Genomic DNA, 20,154 nt, shown 5'->3' on the forward strand with positions numbered 1-20,154 from the left:
CTAAAGTTCATTTTCCTTCACTTTTTTTGCGTCACAAACCGTCGATCTTCGTCTATCCGCGTAAGGTACGTCCAACTTATATGATCCTAGATCTGACTTTTCAATCAGGTATCGCGAAAGGTCTCTTGGTGCTTGCGACACTATGTACTGGAATTAACAGCAAAAATGAGGCTGACTGAGTAATACTGTTCTAGTGAGTAAATTACTTCAAAACTTACGGTGAATACGCAGAAAAAGATGGGCAAGCAAACAACTTATCAATAGCCTATTACTTTTTTTTTATTTTAGTTTACTGTTGGATTAAAGGCCTAGTGGCACACAACGGAAGAGTCTGGCCATAATCACCAGTCTGGTGATCGCAGTAGATGGTAGTAGCAGAGAAGACGCTGAGGCCTGTTCGCTGTGATATTTCCAAAACCGCCTCCTATGATACCCGCAGGAACAGGAGGGGTGGTGACAACTGTATTCTGATCTGCTGTCACCATATGGCATCGACGCAAACAACAAGACTTACTTGTTAACTAACGCATCTAAAACAATGCTACCAAAGCACCAACTAATGCTACCAAAGCACCAACCAATATTACCAAAGCTCCAACCAATGCTACCAAAGCACCAATAAATTATAATTCAGCACCAACTAATACTGCCAAAGCACCAACAAATACTACCAAAGCACCAATAAATTCTAATTCAGCACCAAGCAATACTACCAAAGCACAAACCAATGCTACCAAAGCACCAATAAATTCGAATTCAGCACCAACCAATACTACCAAAGCACCAACTGATGCTACCAAAGCACCAATCAATGCTACCAAAGCACCAACCAATGCTACCAAAGTACCATTAATTTCTAATACAATACCATACCAGTCAATGCTACGAGTACCAAATCACCAATACACTACCAACACCAGTGCTAAGAACTATTTTAAATGAAAAGTGCATTTATGAACGGTTCAAAAATGAACCGCAAGTTTTACAATTTATTATTACAAAATAATTTGTAATATTTTTCATCTTACTTCACGATACAGGAATTGTTTCCTTAATTGCCTTAACCTATAATCCTTAGGACCCCATTCCGGAACAGGCTTGAATAATTGACAAAATCCCTGAAATGGTTATAAAGGTTTTTCTATCATACATTTGTTGACGTTTCAAAAGTGCTTATAAATAGGCATACTGGAAATAAATGAATTTTGAAATTTGAATTTTTGACATAATTATAAGAATATAAAGGATTAAGTTTACACAACACACATAGGTAAGGTAATTTTTTTTAACTGTTTTTTATACAATATCATTTATAATCGTTCTGTAATCAGGGTAATATAAGTGGTGTTTTAAGTCGTTGTTACATTACGTCTCATTACTCAAATTCACTATGGAAATTAAAGTATTGGAACTTAAAACATACTAGTATTAAACCAGACAGGTCTAAGTTATTCTGAGATTGCAAAACCATCCAAGCCACAACGTCTGATGTTTTTAATTAAATATTTTATCTATATTACTATTGTCGTTTGGAAGACAATAGCAAGATAAGATATAGGAAATCATAGAAATAAACAAAATACATATGTTTTTGTTCACTTTATTATGTTATCTTTGTGTAGGAATACGTCTTCTGTACCACCAGTCAGGGCAGGTGTAGCATAATATTATGTCATGTGTAATAAAGGCATACAATATCTACACGTCGTTATTTTCTGCTGAGACTTAAGCTGAGAGTCACTTCACAGCAAAATACTGCAGCAATTTGATTGTTCCTTTATAAACTTTTGTCTGTATGTTTATCTGTTTGTCACCTATGTTCGGTTCAATTGTTAAACCAATGTTAATAAAAATTGGCACACAATCCTGGAGATGTATATAGTTATGATATTTATCCCGTAAACATGATGGTAAGTGGTAGGAACGTGCATTTATTTATGTAATTAGTACTTTTGATCAACTGTGGTAACCCACAAGACGGTCGGTCGAGTTCGCACGCACGGTCATCTAATGTTTCTGAGTTATCTGCGTTTTAAGCAATAAAATATCACTTGCTTCAACGATGAAGGAAAACATCGTGAGGAAACCTGCATACGTGAGAGTTGTCCATAATATTCTCAAAGGTGTGTGAAGTCCACCATTCTGCACTGGGATAGCGTGTTGCACTACGGCCTTAACGCCTTCTCATTGTGGGTGAAGACGTTTGCCATGTAATGGACCGGTATTTAATTGATATGACGATAATGATCAATCAATTAAATGAACAGACTTTGCTGCCAGTGGTATCTGAACGAGACATGAAAAAAACGTACCTTTTTCTCCTTAATAACGTTGTAGTAAAACGCGTACAAAGCTCCGACAGCAAAGAGCACTGATATGCACGTCGGCGCATACCGGGACGTATGTAGATAATTAAAAATATTATAAGTATCGGAGAATATATAAAACTTGTGTAGCATCATGTATACCTTATACTGTAACAATAATAAAAAAATCTTATGTTATAACAGCGAAAGTGTGTCTGTTTGCGTGTTCAGTAATTTTGGAATATCCAAAGTTGCACATACCCGGAACCCTCACCTCACCATTGCACCTGCCTGGTCGACCGTTGTCGAAAGTTAATGGTTCTAGAATTCAGAGCTGCCATGCTGCTCTAAAATTTACTTCTTTCCAGCATCCTAAACAATCCTACTCAGCCTAATCTCTAATAAAAAATCTCACGGTTACTATACCACGGTTACTATACCATTGTATAGTAACCGTGGGAAACCCTTAAAAGAGAACCACATCGCCGGCCTGAGATTGGTGTGCATACAGGGTATGCAATAAGCGGACAGATGATATAAAATAAAAAAAAAATGTCCAGTCCGAGTTGTAAAAAAATGAAGGAGTTAAGTAAAACAAATTAAGTTTTTATAACTCGTACTGGAGATTTTCTGCATTTTATATCATCTTCATAACCTGTGCATACCATTTATGCACGCCACTGTGGATGGCTTAACGTTCCAGAAGCATTTGAGCGAATAACGCCAATTTCCAAACACCGGGCTAAAACTGAGAATACGTAGGTAACTATTTGCATCATAATTTATTCGTTAAACTGCATTACTTTGTTCATTATAATACATAGTCTTATAAGCGAAATGATGAATCACCTGTAAACCAACGAGTTTAAAGTAACGAGGGTGATATAATAGTTCTTACCAAATAAAATATAGGGAGCAGTCTGAAGCTCCATCTTCTGAGCCTTGTCGGTGTTACCCCAAAGTGGAACGTTATATCATCAAGAAAGCGGCTGAGCGGGTAAGCCCAAAAAATAATCAGAATTTCAGCCAGACTTGATAGACCCATGTAGAATACAAAGGAATTCTCCGAAAACTGAAAGCATTACAAAGATAAATCAGGACTTTTTTTATTTAAGCCAAATAACCTATGGGCAAAAAGAATACAGTTGTTCTTTCATAGATGTCAATCACGAATGACAATTTTAGAAGTACTAGCGCTTTTTCTGCCGAAGCTCGACCGGGTTAGTAGTTATTCCGGCCACCAAGCAGCGTTGTGCGTGTGTACTAAAGGGCGTAGAATTTCAAGTACCTACACCAGACGTTGATGGACACAAGGTAGCACTTTGTATGAAGTGTTCCTTGCATGCCTAGCGAATTGTTACTCTGTTTATACGCGACGAGCTTATATGCTTCGCCCGTCATTTATTACTATAATATATATATAATATATATTAGGGTGATAGAATACGTCGAGTCCGATATTTTTCACGTGAGACTTAAAAAAAAAATTGTCGGTTTTTTTGCGCCACCCTAATATACACATATATATATATATATATATATATATATATATATATTAAAATGTTTAAGTTGCACCGCGTGGTGTCTCCGTACGTACGTTTTGCTCCGACATTGGAGCTCTCTTAGGAGATGTTGACGTCTTAATGATATAGCTATGAGTTTCTTAACTTTAATTGTTTTCTTAAGTCTAGACTTGTGAGGGTAGACTTTGGATTTCCTGCTCGGGGTTACCTACCTACTGAGTTCGATTCCCAGCACCTCCAACTTTTCAGAGTAATTTTAGTTTTAAGTTGTAAAATATCACTTGCTTTAACAGTGAAAGAAAACATCTTGATAAAACTTGCATGTGCGAGAGTTCTCCATAAAATTCTCAAAGGTATGTGAAGTCAATCAATTCCAACAATCCATATTTGGCGTTTACCCATCTCATTCTGAGACCTGTGCACTGTAGTGGGCTAATAATGAGAAAATAATGGTAAAATATTTTTTGGATTGCGTTTGATAATACTCGTTTTTATTATTGTACCCTTCGAATATTATTATTAGGAAATAGTAAAATATTACGTCATCTCTCACGACCACGATTTCCGTGATAGCAAAGACCAGTATAATAGCAGATATGCACCAAGGTTTGATCCAGCGCCACTCATATTTTACCGCTTCTATCAGACATTGGAAAGTGATGAGCTAAAATTGATAACGATCAATAGACACAAATCTCCTAATAACCTGGAATTTTAGTTATAGTATATTGTTTGAAAACCGAAATATCTTCTCAATACTAGTAATGTAATATATATAATGTGTAGAGTAAAAAAAAAAAAAACTGACTGTCTATTTATAAATCGCAAAGAAATAAAAGTTACTGATGTTTTACTGCTTCTATCAGACATTGGAAAGTGATGAGCTAAAAATGATAAGGATCAATAGACAAAAATCTACTGATAACCTGGAATTTAAGTTATAGTATATTGTTTGTAAACCAAAATATCTTCTCAATACTAGTAATGTAATATAGATAACTAGCGGACCCCAGCGCCATCTGTCGGGCTGATTTGTGAATCTAAACCATCCAGGGTGCCACCCAAACGCATACCAAAACATTCATTCAAATCGGTCCAGCCGTTTAGGAGGAGTTCAGTGACATACACACGCACACAAGAAATATATATATAAAGATGTGTACAGTAAAAAAATACTGACTGTCTGATGTATAAAACATCGCAAAGAAATAAAAGTCCTTCTCCAGGATACAAACTATCTATATACCTATATGCCAAATCAAATTAAGCGTTGATGGCGCTGGATAGGAGCTCGACTTCATCTTCGGTGGGCCGAGTTCGAATACCGGCACGCACTTCTAACTTTTCTAAGTTATGTGAGTTTTTAGTAATTATAATATCGCTTGCTTCAACGGTGAAGGTAAACAACGTGAGGAAACCTGCATGCCTGAGAGTTCTACATAATGTTCTCAAAGGTGTGTGGAGTCCGCGTGTCCACCACGCGGCCTTAACCCCTCCTCATTGTGGGAGGAGACCCCTGCTCTGTAGGGGGCCGGTAAGGGGTTGATGTGATGATGATGATGATGATGATGTGCCAAGACTTGTTGCACTGACTAGAGGTAATAAGAAATTAAATAAAAAAATACTGTCATAGCTATGCTTAAAGTGAATCTAATAATAAATACTTACAAACATGCAATATTCGACGATTGCGTTGAGAGCAAAGAATATAACTGCAAAAATAGCACCATACTGAATTGTAGCGAAATAAAGGGGCCAGAAATAAAATATAGACCCGCTACCTGAAATTTAATGACAAGCATAAATAACTATTTGAAAGCTCATTTTTGCATTGGACAAGATTTTATTATTATAGAATGATTATGTAATAGAACTACGCAGTAGCAAAGATTTACTTCATTAACCATGTTAAAAAGATAACGCGTATAGACGTTTCAATTTCATAGTTTCGGTTCACATGCAGGAGTATTTGGATTTTTTTTTGCAAGCCTGAGAGTTCTCCATAATGTTCTCAAAGGCGTGTGAAGTCCACAAATCCGCAATTGGTCAGCGTTAGACTACGGCGACTAAACCCTTCTCATGTTCTCATGCTGGGCGGAAAGACGTGTCCTGTAGAAGGTCGGATATGGGTTGACAATACTGATGTACGCTGATGATAATCATAAATATAAATTTGATGCCCGCACTGATTTTAATGTTCATATAAATAGGTGAATTTAAAATAAGTTTAGAAATATTAAATACTAGCTGTTGCCCGCGACTTCGTCTGCGTTTGTTTTTGTTTTTCGAAAGGCATGTCGCATTCAATTTAGGTGTAATTCTACTGAATTTTTTAAGTTGTGTATTCTTATATAAAACTAGCCGTTGCCCGTGACTTCGTCTGCGTTTGATATTGTTTTTAAAGTATTCAGTATCGCTAAGCCTTAAATGAGTATAGTAGTATATATATAACATGTGACTGTCAATTAATTATAGACAAATAATTTGCAATAAAATAAAATTGCGACTATAATTAAAGATCTAAGCTATCCTATCTCTTAAGTTGGACCAGACTGCTCACGGTGTGCCAATTTAATTTAAAATCGGTTAAGTAGTTTAGGAGTCCATTGAGGACAAACATCGTGACAGGAGTTTTATATATATTAAGATAAGTAAGTAAGTAATTATTTAAATCGGTTACCATTGGACGGCTTTATGGTGTAAAATCTTCAAACACTTTCGTCCCCTCTACCAAAAGAACTGAGCTTAATTTCGGGATAAAAAGCATCCTATATGACTTCTAATACCTTCAGAAATATGTGTACAAACTATTAATAATACTTTTTGCGTGAAAGCGTAACAAACAAACTTACATTCACATTTAAAATATTAGTAGGGATGCATTTAGTTAGAAGGATTGTTATGCATTTACAGAGTACATACACATTAATGTCATCATCATATCAACCCATTACCGACCCACTACAGGGCACGGGTCTCCTCCCACAATGAGAAGGGGTTAAGGCCGTAGTCCACCTCGCTGATTGGTGGACTACGGCCCAGTGCGTATTTGTGGACTTTAAACACCTAAGAAAACATCACGGAGAACTCTCAGGAATGTAGGTTTCATACGATGTTTTCCTTCACCGTTGAAGCAGGTTATATTTTAATTGTTAAAACGTACGTTACTTAGAAAAGTTGCATGAGAACTCGCTCCCCCAAAAGTGAAATACCTTAATTATAATTATATTTATCTTTATAATATTACCATAGTTCCAATAGATAATAGTAGCATTGACCCATCTCTCGCAATGTTTCTTCATTAAATACGACGTCAAAGCTTTGAAAATGTAGTAAATTCCGTTTGAAATAACTATCACTGCACTGTTTAGGCTCGGTTTAATCTGAATAACAAACATTTGTGATTGACAATGTTATTTGGAGTCTCTCTAAAGAGAAACTTCATGCGCGGACATTCGATAATTGTTTAATTATTTATATATTTGAGAATTAGGGTCTTAAGGATTATGCTTAGCTCTTAATCAAATTCCGCTAAACAGCATACAAATCATGTTGGTATAATAGTAAAAACATGTAAAATTAATGTAACACCTTATCTATGAGATTTTCATTAATTGCATAGTAACCTGTATTCATTAAGATTTCCTTCAATTGACGGTTAAGACGAAGGCGTTAAACGAATTGCCGTTTTAGGCGAGAAATTTACTGTTAGTGAAAAACCAATGTCGACGTTTATGCATATTTCGTTACATGAGCGAGATAAAAGATACAACGCAGAATGAAGCAGAAAGAGACCAATTTTATGTGGTAGGAGGCCGTGGCAAGTTACCATACTACTGATAAAAACGTGCTTCGTAAAATTATGGCAAATTAATGTCACACCTTATCTATGAGATATTAATTAATTGCAAAGTAACTTGTATTCATTAAGAATTCCTTCAATTGACGGTTAAGACGAAGGCGTTAAACGAATTGCCGTTTTAGGCGAGAAATTTACTGTTAGTGAAAAACCAATGTCGACGTTTATGCATATTTCGTTACATGAGCGAGATAAAAGATACAACGCAGAATGAAGCAGAAAGAGACCAATTTTTATGTGTTAGAAGGCCGTGGCAAGTTACCATACTACTGTTAAAAACGTGATTCGTAAAATTATGGCAAATTAATGTCACACCTTATCTATGAGATTTTTAATAATTGCATATAACATTTATTCATTAGGAATTCCTTCAATTTCCACTTAAACGAAGGCGTTAAACGAATTGCCGTTTTAGGCGAGAAATTTAGTGATAGTGAAAAATCAATGTCACGCTTATGCATATTGTGTTACATGAGCCAGATAAAAGATTCAACGCTGAATGAAGTAGAAAGAGACCAATTTTTACGTGGTAGGAGGCCGTGGCAAGTTACCGTCCTACTGTTTAAAACGTGCTGCCAAGCCATGAAACAATGATGTTTAAAAAGCGATTAGGGATATAGGTTTCATATCAGTTCCATACCCCGCAGGTCAACCTGTTTACCATCTTTACTTACCAGCACGTGAAATATGTGTTACGTGGGTGTTTATATTTGTATTATAAGTATTAATGTATCCTATTTTGATAAATTTAAAGAAGTTAAAATAATGACGGTGCATAGTCAGTACATATATGAAAATTTAATTTATGTCCATAAAAATATATCAAAATTTAAAAAGAAAATGCACGGTAACAATATAAATATTAAAAGCAAAAATAAACTCGTTGTGCAGTTTACTAGGCTACACAAAATTGCAAATTCATTCAAGGGCAATTGTATATTATTTTATAACAAATTACCAAATGAAATCTTTGAGTTGTCTCTCAATAAGTTCAAAGTTTATATAAAACGTAAGCTTACAGAAAAATCCTATTATAACATTAAGGATTATTTAAACGATAAAAAAGCTTGGGTGTGAATTGCTCTAGCTTCATAGCTTAATTTAAATTTACTGGAAGATGGTGATAACAAAAAAATAAATTTACCCGGCTAAGTTTGTTGTGGGCTTAGACCAGGGCGCGTTTGGAACCCTCGTAGCTTTAGATTTAAGTTGGCGAACGAAGTTATCACCATCCCGTTACAATTATGTAAACAAATATGTATGAACGCTTCATAAGTGCCTGTGATAGGCCTACATGAATAAAGAAATTTTGAATTTGAATTATTCATAAAAAACTTACTTTGGTTCCAGATGGCGATGTGTGTATTGTTGTAGTATATTTATCATTAAAGAATTTATACCTCGGTTGTAGTCCTAGAGCTTAGTATATGTGCTACAGGTGGGGCCGTCATAGTTTCGGCCAGCATATCAAAGTCACCAGTCTGAAAATTAATAATTATAAAACATATATATCGGCGCAACGACATATGAAGTTGCTAAATTGATTACCCTAAAACTAAATTGATTAAAGATAAATTGTAATTGTTATTCTCATAATTAAAGATCATTAGCTAATTGATGTACACCACCTGTAAACAATAGATTGCTTATCACCCCACCTGGGTGTTCTTTATAAATAGTGTTCAGTGTCTTGGGGATCATTCTGGCACGAGTAGCCAAACCGAGCAGAGCTCTATATTGTTGTGATAACTTTATTTAAGTGAAATAAACAATTATTTGGAAAAACAAGTCCTTATTACTGCTAACATGGAAAGTTACGATAAGGACGACGAAAATGACGTCAGTATTGCTGACGTCATTGTTTTTAAAAATAATATCGCGTCAGAGGCGCCGTCATATATATTACGAGTAAATAAAAATTTTAGCACCAGAGAGATTTAACCAATCTCTTCTTTCTGACCTATGACGAAAGAGCTATGTGTCATCTCCAGTATAAAATATATTATTGTAAGTCTTTAGGGGATCAGAAATGCTATTTTGTCTACTAGATGGCGCTAACAGTCAGTTAAAGTTTAATAAAATTAAAATGCTTGTAAAAAAACTTTTTTTTTTAAAAAACCTTAAAAATTTTAGCACCGTGGAGATTTAACCCCCATCTCTCTGGCCATCGCGGTCAACGAAAGAACGTATCATCTCTTGTATAAAATGTTTTATTGTAAGTCTTTAAAAAGCTTTAAAAATGCTTCGTTGTCTACTAGATGGCGCTAACAGTCAGTTAAAGTTTTATAATTTTTAAATGCCATATAAAATTTATAGGTATATCATCCAAGTGTAGGTAAAAACACTATTAAAAAAATTATAAAATTAAGTCACTTAAAGATAGAAATGCGGTTACATTGCATGTAAACATGCAATGATACATGCATCAATAGACAGGACGACCGAGGCTTAGTTGACGAAATCTCTCAAACTGATAGCCAGAGAGAAGCGAACTTAAATCCAGTTAGTTCTGAAATTTCTTAAAGCATTTTTACAATCATCATCTAGCCATTAACTGCCCAATACCGGGCAAGGATCTCCCTCAGAATTAGAAGAATTTGGGCCGTAGTCCACGACGCTGGCAATGTGCGGATTGGTTGACTTGTCGCGTACTTGGGAACATTATGGGGATTCATATTATGAAAATATTAGATGTTTCGGTAATTTTGCATAATGTAACGTTGAAGGAAAACATCGTGAGAAAATCACGTCAGGACTGCGATGGTTCGAAGGTGGTAAAATCTCTCCGGTGCTAAAATTAAATAAACCGGGAAAAAAACTTAAACTGACTGTTAGCACCATCCAGTAGACAACATAGCATTTCCGATCCCCTTTAAAGACTTACAATAAAATATTTCCTACAAAATATTAAATGAAGCAAGTGATATTTAATTTCTAATATTAAAAACAATACTTTTAAATAGCGAATTGGACTGGCTTATATCCTTTCAACAAATAACAGTCCATTACAGAGATTGACTACTTTGACTATAAAATGAATTCCCATACACTATTGGGTCACTAGTAGGAACACGCAATCTGTTAGCTTAATTAGTCTGCAAATTGAATTGGATTTGAACTTACCATCAAAATGTTTCGATGTAGGTCCTCCTCCCCAGCATCAATATGTTGAATTTCCGTATCCTGATAGGATGCGACTAAATGACAGAAAATTAAAAGTAACAACACGCATAACGCCATTTGGGTGAAGTGTAGCATCTGCAAAAAATATGATTTACCAAATCTAGCCGAGGGCTTACCAGCGTGTACTTGTATAACTACTTCCTACAAATGTTAAGAAATACTCTTAGCACTTCATTCAAAAGTGAAACATCAGTAAGCCAAATTTCTAGACAATGAAGATTTATTATTCACAATTTAACATTGGCAACCTTCTAGTAAATATGAGACTGATGCGAAGATGAACTTCTCCGAAAGGGTCCGGAACGACATCACGCGGAATTTGGGAGGACCCTGAGGGGGGACTGGCTGACTTTGCGATTAAAAGGAATTACATCCTTAATCCTTGTAACAGAAAGGTGGTGGTCATTCTGCCAACAAAAACATTTTTAATGAGAGTAAAAGTCAGTCAGGTGGTCGGTCAAAAAAATATTTACGTTTTGTAAAAAAAATATATTTTGGTTTCGATGTCAACCATCTTGATAGTCCCAAGTAAACAGATTTTGGGATTGCAAACGGTTATAGTAAGTTGGTTTAGTTAAGTTAACGGTTGATGGTACACTATTCCATATTCCATTTGGCCAAACATCGTATGCCTGTGAGCTCTCAATAGAGTTCTTAAAGGTGTGTGGAGTCCACCAATCCGCACTAGCTAACGTAGTGGACTAGGGCTTTAAGTTCTTCTGATTGGCAAAGGAAACCCGTGCCCTGTAGTGGGCTGGTAATGGGTTCATATGATGATGATTATGATGAAGTCGGGTATCTTGTTACAAGGAGATTTCCCCCTCGTCACTAAAAATCAGAAGACATACCACATCTATTGTAGGAAGACTAAAATAAATCTTACCTTCCATATATAACGCTTGAAGAGATGGTTGTATAAAACAGAAGTTATTATCCAGATTAATATATTGATGATATACAGGATGCACTGATGTCCGAGTTCCTCACAACTCATTTGTTTCATAATGCCACTGAAATATTAACTTAAATTGTGGTAAAGGCTTCTGTATCCAAGAAGTATCAACAGGAATCAATTGCTAAGCCACTTATGTATGTCTATTCAACTGTATACAGTCGGGTGTTAGCAGGTTGTATATCATGAACCATAATAGAAAGATAATTTTTAAGCCAAAGTGCACCAAATTATTGTTAAATAAATAAATATACTACGACAGTACACTCATCGCCATCTAGCCCCTTACTTTGGGGCTAGATGGCGATGAGTGCAGCTTGTGTACTAAGATGACTGATAAATATTTTAATGAATAAAATACATAAATACGTATCGAAACATAATATACTTATTTATTTATTTATTTAAGGGACAATCAACAGGTTACAACAATAACTCTTAAAAGCTAAACAAAAAATGAAAAAACGTATAAATGTAATATTGTAGACCCACTTAAAGACTGCCATAACTTGCAAATAAAAACTATATTGTCAGTTAGAAGGAGAAAAAACGATTAAGAGAGACATGAGAGTACTTATAAGCTGTAAGATCCATCAGGCTGTGACATGAGCTTGACGAATCTAGCACCGCGAACAAAAACATACATTTAGAATAAATAATTATACATAACCACCCAGACACTTAAAACAATTCATGTCAAACATTTTCCGTGGGAATCGAAAAATACGGACGAGAGCGTCATCAGTATTAAAATAATGTTGCTATAAGCGATAATAGTAAGCCTACGATTCAAATTTACAAACCGATTTGGGATATAAGCTAAAAACTGTGCTAAGCAAGCTTCCAATTCTGATATGATGCGGATGATTCCAATCTCACAAAACATGCCTATTATACGAAAATAAGACTACTTAAAATTAAATAATATAAAGTAAACCAAAATATAAACCTAGAAACACAATTATTTAAACCATTAGTTTTAGATATTCAATAACGATTCAAAATAAATTATATGGATATAGAATTTAAATGTCTAACTAGACGGGATTGCAATCAAGCTCAAATTTTATTTAAAAAAATTGAGAACATACCTATTATAATAGAATTAGTCGGCTTAGTACTTACTCGATGTAAATAATCTGGGCGACTGAGAATAGCTCATTAGTTGGAGTCACGTAGAAAAAATAATCATACAATATGGTTTTATTCACAAATTGTTCCTTGAATTCCTCCAACTCTAAACAAGTGTACGTTATGTTATGAACATAATTCATATTTCTTGTAACGCACCTATAAAAGTTTATATATTGAATTTATATACCACGAAACTGGCCAACCTGTTGTGTAATATCTCAAGAATTTAATATTGTGTACATTATTCTACTATTCAAGGTCTTTCATTTGATGCCAATATTGAAAGAGTTTTGACCTACCATGAAGCAACATTCAATAAGTACAAATAAAAAATCTTAGTACCTACTTCCTTAAAAAGAAAAAGTGGAGAAGTTATTGATGCCAAGTCTGTTAAACACATTCAATTTCTACACTAAACACAACTGATAGATCCAAAAAGATTTAAAAAGCATAGTACCATTTCGTTTATCAATTTGTATAGATAATTATTTTTTTTTTTTTTATTTAAATTTCTTTCTTAAATTTACTCGGGCGTCGCGGTTGTTTGCTCAGTCTGATACTGGTGCAGACTGAAAATCAGCGCTGAGCATTGTTGCTAATGCACAGCATAAGGCTGAGTTTGCGGCCATTTGCCATATATTGTTAATATTAATTGATGATTCTTTTAGTTATTAATCTTGTATTAACAATAGTGTATGGCAATAAAGGATTTTTATTATTATTATTATTATTATAATATCGGCCCCATTGGCTCTTGGCGTATACCAAAATAGTGATAAAGAAGAGATAAATTAAAATTTATTCTTGCCCAATATACAACGTGTTACCGAATTACGAAATACTGTTGAAGGGTGCATAAATATTATATAATAAGGAATCACCCTGTAAGAATATTAAATCAAAACAAGCATATTTATTTTTCCATACAAACAAATTCAAAACATTTTAAATGTTCAATTAGGACAACCCTATTGATGATAAAAGATAGACACGAGCATAGTACCTACGCTAAGTAACGCGTACCTAATAAAGTGACGGGAATCACTTGATATTAATTTTGCATATGATGCTTGGCTGCATCTGATTTCTTCCAGTATAAACTATGTCAATTGTTTATCTAAAAACTATTAGGTTTTCAGTTTAACAGATCATAACGGACATCCGAAATTTTGTTACCCTCACTATTTGTGTATCGAATTATAATAAACTGTTATCTTCGTGCCTCTTTGTAAGGCATTGTGAGGCCTTATAAATTTAAAATTCCAGTCTCCTATTAAAGCAAGGCTAGGCACCTTAAACCCAGCAGTTGGTTGATGTTGATGTGGACCAAACTATTTACGTGAAATTGTTTAATCGCTTACCTATCCCAAGGTGCTCTGAACATCAGTCCAGTTATTGCGTAATGAAAATGTAGAGCTATATTATTCGCCATGGTTTGTAGAAGGAATCTACCACAGATGACATTTATCCAGTTTAAACCTGGAACATGAATTAAATAAGTGTGTGCGTGTGCGCGCGATTGAAGTAAAACATTTATTATTTATTGATGAAAGATTGTTCCTGGGACTACGCCATTTCATTTAATATTCACTATTTCATCTTATATTATATTTAAAATTCATTAATATCACATTTTATAAATATGTTAAATAAAACAATTGCGAGTAGAAAATTGAAGGTTAGATCAGCGCATGTCAATATAATCTTGAATATTATAGAATGTCACAATCGTCAGAAAATTTATTTAATACAAAAATAATAAATAAACAAGTATATTTAGAGATTTTCAAAAAACTTTGCTATTCACAATTGATCCGTTTGAAAATATTGAAAAATTGTATCGTGTTATGATTATAACATTATATAAAGAAATGTACTGGAATGTAAGAATCACTTTTCAATAGGAGCACTTTGAGCGGTCAGTTTCCGTAGAATCCTTACATCATCCACAATTTATTGAATTAAATTAAATATTGTAGCTGTATGGCGCCATTTTCAAATGTGTTTTTTTTTTCTATTTTTCCACACGCTTGTCGCGTTTAGTCGAAGTCGTTTAGTTTAGTACATTTTGTCTATGGAGCAGTCAGCAAGTACGACATTTTTGTGATCGCGTTAAATCATAAAAATACTTACCATAAAATATAGGCACCATCTTTGGCACAAAAAAATGATGATCGGGTGCATATGCGCTTAGAAATATATAAACATATGTCATAGAGAGACTTTTACATAACGCATTTGATATGTAAAACCATGTGAACCTGTATAAACAATACACTTTTTAACTATTTCAATATTTTATTTAAAGATATGGCAGGTAGCACTGCCACGAAATTCAGCCCCACGCGAGTTTTAGTAGTAAAGGTTTTTTTGACAGAGCTCATCCGGGGAGGTGTCATTACAGACACATGAGGCTTAACACTTACGCCTCAGGTTTAAGGACACAGGGTGGCTATTTCTAGGACGTGTTTTTTGCATGCTTTTTGGAGTTTACTCCTTAAGAATCGATTTTCATATATAAGGCGCCCGGTATGAGAAAAATGTTATGAGTAAAATCTGCTAATGAATGACCTCGTTACGTTTTGGCTTTGTGATGCGCAAACATGCAACGTCGCTTTCGTTTAATTAACTTATTTATCCTATTTAAGTTACCAAGGAAACCGAATAATATCTAGATAAAGAAACAAACACATAAATGTATAGGACAGAGTGAGATAGATAACGTAATACCATTTTTTAACTATTCTAGTTACCATGAAAACTAAATATTAAACATTAAATTTATCCTAATAGTTCAGATACTCTACATCCACCTCAATCTCTCGTAGGCTACTTTTAAGAAGTAACACTTCCGCCGTGTGTGAATAAATTGCACAGAATTTTTAATTTACCCTTTCATATGGTATTAATCTTTACTCAGTTAAATAAACTCTTTTTGTGTTTCTTTCGACAATCGTACTTAAGGAGTAAACTACAGTCGTGCGTCGGAGCTGACACACTTTTTGTGTCTCTCTGTTTATAGGCGACAAGCTGTTACAAACAGCCGCTATTACATTTGTTTTGACGTAGGAAAAGGTTATACTTTTTATGTATCATCAATCGTTTTCTCAGCGCACGCCAATATATAGACAAAATATTGGGTTACGGCCTTAACCCTTCTTATTTTGGAAAGAGAACCGTGCCCAGTTGTGGGCCGGTAGTAGGTCGATATGATGAAGATGATAATATATACCTGTTCACGTTGTTTTGCTGCATACATAGCATTTCAATCTTACTTGACGAGGAACTGAAAGCTCTGTAGAATGAGAGCTTTTCCGTTAGTGTTGCTGGGATGATTTGTCTGTCTGTGTGTATCCTCTTCTGTAAAGACAATAAGCACTTTGGGTTAAGGAAAACGGCAAAATTATGAAGTTTATTGGTAACCACAATTTAACATCAATTGGAGCCTTCATCGCGGAAGTGCAGCTAGCGTTCTTGGCATTATTCGATGAGGGTATGACTTAAATTTAATGACTAACTTATTTAACTACAAAAAAACAACAAATTTATTGAGAAACGATAATGAACTGCTATTTTACATAAATATTTATCTGGCTACGGCCGTCGACGTGTCACCAAAAGATTTAGCGTTCCGGTACGAGGTCTGGTATTAAATGATAAAAAAAACTAAATAAAAATAATCGTTTATTTAGTTTCTTACATAATAGATGATACATGTTGTGTTCCTCCTCGTAAGCATCAAAATACCTGTGTCACGAGGCCTCTCTCTTCCATAGCGGCAAAATACAAGATGACAAAAAAAACTATTGAGTAGTTTGCCTTTTTTTAAATGTTTATAGGTATATAGGTAAGCGATGATGCAGCCAAAAGTGGAGCGCGCTTGCCTAGAAGATGCCTATTTTCTCTTGATTTGAAGGTACTCATATTGTAGGTAGGAAGCTGGAAGGGCTTGTTATGTATAGTGTGTTTTACGTGCGTGTGCGTGTGTGTGTGTGTGTTTGTATTATGTCTGAGGATTTGTGTACATGTTATTGAGTGCGTTTTTATCCTTTTATTCAGGGGATTTAGGGCTTGGGTTTAATATAAATGATATACTCCATAACAGTGGGTTAACCCGCTGCCATCTTAGAAAAGATCATCAGTTACAACTAGGTGAGATTGCAGTCAAGGTCTAACTTTTGTGGAAAAAAAATTACAATATACTTAGTGCTACCTAATGATGTACCTGAGGTATGACTACTATGTTCTGCCGCATCAACCGCTGCTGTGAATGCGAGTCAAAATGAAGCATATCTGTCAATGAAGTTGCGTTTTTTCCCGTACGCCAGTCATGCTCTGATGTATTATCTTTACTGTCTTCAAATCCTAGCCTATTGTCCATTTTAGGAGTAAACGCCACTGAAATTAGCTTAAAACCAGCTAAGCTATGAAGTAACTTAACTTGAAAAGATAATGAATAAGTTTAAAATGTCTGTAAAATATTAATTATTGTTTTGAGACGCACTTTTTATAATTAATGTCCGTGACATTATTTTATAGTGTCAGCAACGTCACATCACAGTTTTAGATTACATTATTTTTTAGTTATTTACCACAAAGTACCTACTCGGAAAATATATTTTCGTTGCGGGTCATCGCCTTTTACTCCAGGAGTGGATAGAGCTCAGATATCATATTTGTCAGTACCAATAATGAATCAATGCTCATTTGATTTATTTATGGTTTTCTTTAATGAATATACTCATCTACATCAACATCTACATCATCTCAATCCATTACTGGCCCACCGCAGGGGACGGGTCTCCAAAACGCGAGAAAGATTTAGGCCGTAGTCCACTACGCTAGGCCAGTGTGGATTGGTGGACCCCATACGCCTTTGCGAACATCCCTATCCTTATCCCTATCCCTATCCCTAGATACTAATATTATAAATGTCAATGTACGTTTGTTTGTTACGCTTTCACGCAAAAACTACTTAACCGATCCTCGTGAAACTTTGTACACATATTTTGGGAAGTGTTAGAAGTAATATAGAATACTTTTTATTCCAACATTAAGCTCGGTTCCTATGGGAGAGGGGTGAAAGTGTTTGACGATTTTACACCATACCTCAGACAAATTATCACCGATTTAAATAATTATTTTTGTACTATAGAGGTTATAATATGTGTTTAATTTTGTCCAAACTTTGTGTAGATCTGAATGTGGTTGGCGATAGAGGACAGAACTCCTCAGCGGACAGCAGCAAACCCCTCATTTAAGGCTTAGCGATACTGAATAATTTTTTTTTTTAGAACTACAACTAAATTGAATGCCACATCAAAAAACAAAATCAAACGCAGACGAAGTCGCGGGCAACAGCTAGTAATAGATAACTCTCAGGCTTGCAGGTTCAAGCAAACGATATTTTGATTGCAGATTTTTTTTTTTTAATAATTGTTGGACCAAGCAGATGTCCCACTTAAAAGTAAGTGAAAAACCATAGACTGTAAACAGAGCAACACTTCACAGGGCAGGCAAAGAACATTTTCTGCAACATGCCACTCTGTTAACATCAATTTCAGGCGTAGGTGTGAAGCCTCATTGGCCTGTAATTACACATACAACCACGCAAGAACACAGCGTTCCAAATGCTGCTTAGCGGCAGAAATAAGCATGGCGATAGTACTTCCCCGACGAGCTCTGTCACAAAAATATCTGCTACAGCTTACATAAAAATGCATAAAATAATTTTAAATAAAAAGTGTGTGTCAGCTCCGACGCACGACTGGAGTTAACTCCTTAAGTACGATTGTCGAAACATACACAAAAATAGTTTATTTAGCTGAATAAAGATTAGCACCATATGAATAAAAAAAAATCCTGTGCAATTTATTCACTCACGGCGGAAGTGTAACTTCTTAAAAGTAGCCTACGAGAGATTGAGGTGGTAGAGTATCAGAACTATTAGCATAAGTGTAATGTTTATTATTTAGTTTCCATGATAACAAGAATAGGAAAAAAATGTATTACGTTTTCTATCTCTCACTGTCCCATTTATTCATGTGTTTGTTTATTTAGCTAGATAATATTCGGTTTCCTTGGTAACTTAAATAGGAAAAATAAGTTAATTAAACGAAAGCGATGTTGCATGTTTGGGCATCACAGTTGCCGGGCATGCAACGTCGCAAAGCGAAAACGTAACGAGGTCATTCATCAGTAGATTTTACTCCTCACATTTTTCTCATACTGGGCGCCTTATATATGAAAATCGATTCTTAAGGAGTAAACTCCAATTAAAGAATTTTAAAATTGAATTGTTATTGATGGCCAATTGACGCAGTGGGCAGCGACCCTGCTTTCTGAATCCAAGGTCGTGGGTTTGAATGCCATAACTTGATGTTTGTGTAATGAACATAAATGTTCTTCAGTCTCTGGGTATTTATTTGTATGTTATAAGTATTTATGTTTTTTATTTATAAAAATATTTAGTTTTCATCAGTCATCTGAGTAACGGTGGGATACAACCCATAACACAAGCAACGCTTACTTTTGGGCTAGATGGTGATGTGTGTATTGTCGTAGTATATTTATTTATTTAGTTTTATTAATTTCTAACCATAAACCATAAAATACACTATAGTCTTAGGAAATACCATAAGACTTAATAAATTAAAAATCATCATCATCCTCATCTTTACTACAACTGATAGACGTCCAATGCTGGACATAGGTCTTTCGTAGAGAGTTCTAAAATCCACAGTCCTGGGCTGCTTGTTTCCAGCGGCTCCTACCTCGTGGGGTCGCTGCGTTTTCCAGTACGGTGTCGCCTTTCCTGCACCTTGGAACGCCAACATCCACTGGACATATAATCCTTTCCCTAATTCGAGTATGAGTGAAGTATTTATGGGTACTAAATATCAATGATTTATACTGTTGATTATAAAATCGACGGTATCACGGCTTTCTATAGAACTATGCTGCATTATAAGTAAGGTTCTAAGCCTCTGACTGGAGCTTTGCGAAATAATTTTTCTCCCGTTACAGAGGCACGTATCTCCCGAATAACTCAAAAAGCCTTTGTTGTTACTGTACCGCGCCGTGGACATAAATAAGAATTTTAGCGGCATGCGCGACCGCGTCTGAATCCGTTACACTATCACATAAGACGGGATTTATCGCGCCCCTTGATTACGATTTACGGGGCGGCGCAAGTTG

At 35.1% G+C, this 20,154-nt stretch overlaps 1 protein-coding gene across 1 annotated transcript; it reads right to left on the reverse strand.

Moving 5' to 3' along the window:
* On the reverse strand, positions 1-17,296 carry LOC120637564. The gene is made up of 15 exons (XM_039909402.1): positions 17,183-17,296; positions 16,190-16,317; positions 15,091-15,218; positions 14,319-14,436; positions 12,949-13,113; positions 11,755-11,881; positions 10,812-10,946; positions 9,089-9,169; positions 7,077-7,212; positions 5,498-5,541; positions 4,371-4,493; positions 3,205-3,378; positions 2,313-2,474; positions 1,029-1,118; positions 1-147 (listed from the first exon to the last, which is right to left on the reverse strand). Exons 1-15 carry the CDS (start codon positions 17,246-17,248, stop codon positions 1-3), a joined length of 1,824 nt encoding a protein of 607 aa, XP_039765336.1. The 5' UTR covers positions 17,249-17,296.
* Between the last annotated feature and the right edge of the window lie 2,858 nt (positions 17,297-20,154).

This window comes from Pararge aegeria, chromosome 4, assembly GCF_905163445.1.
Source record: "Pararge aegeria chromosome 4, ilParAegt1.1, whole genome shotgun sequence".
In the NCBI taxonomy this organism is placed as follows: Eukaryota; Metazoa; Arthropoda; class Insecta; order Lepidoptera; family Nymphalidae; genus Pararge; species Pararge aegeria.

Bases quoted from the DNA above. Each gene is read 5' to 3' on its own strand.
- LOC120637564 (XM_039909402.1), bottom strand. From the start codon at position 17,248: ATGCTTCATTTTGACTCGCATTCACAGCAGCGGTTGATGCGGCAGAAC. The intron at 9,170-10,811 runs GTAAGTTCAAAT...ATTAATTTTCAG, and splicing joins TACATCGAAACATTTTGATG to ACTGGTGACTTTGATATGCT. The intron at 7,213-9,088 runs GTATAAATTCTT...TTTGTTATTCAG, and splicing joins GCTCTAGGACTACAACCGAG to ATTAAACCGAGCCTAAACAG.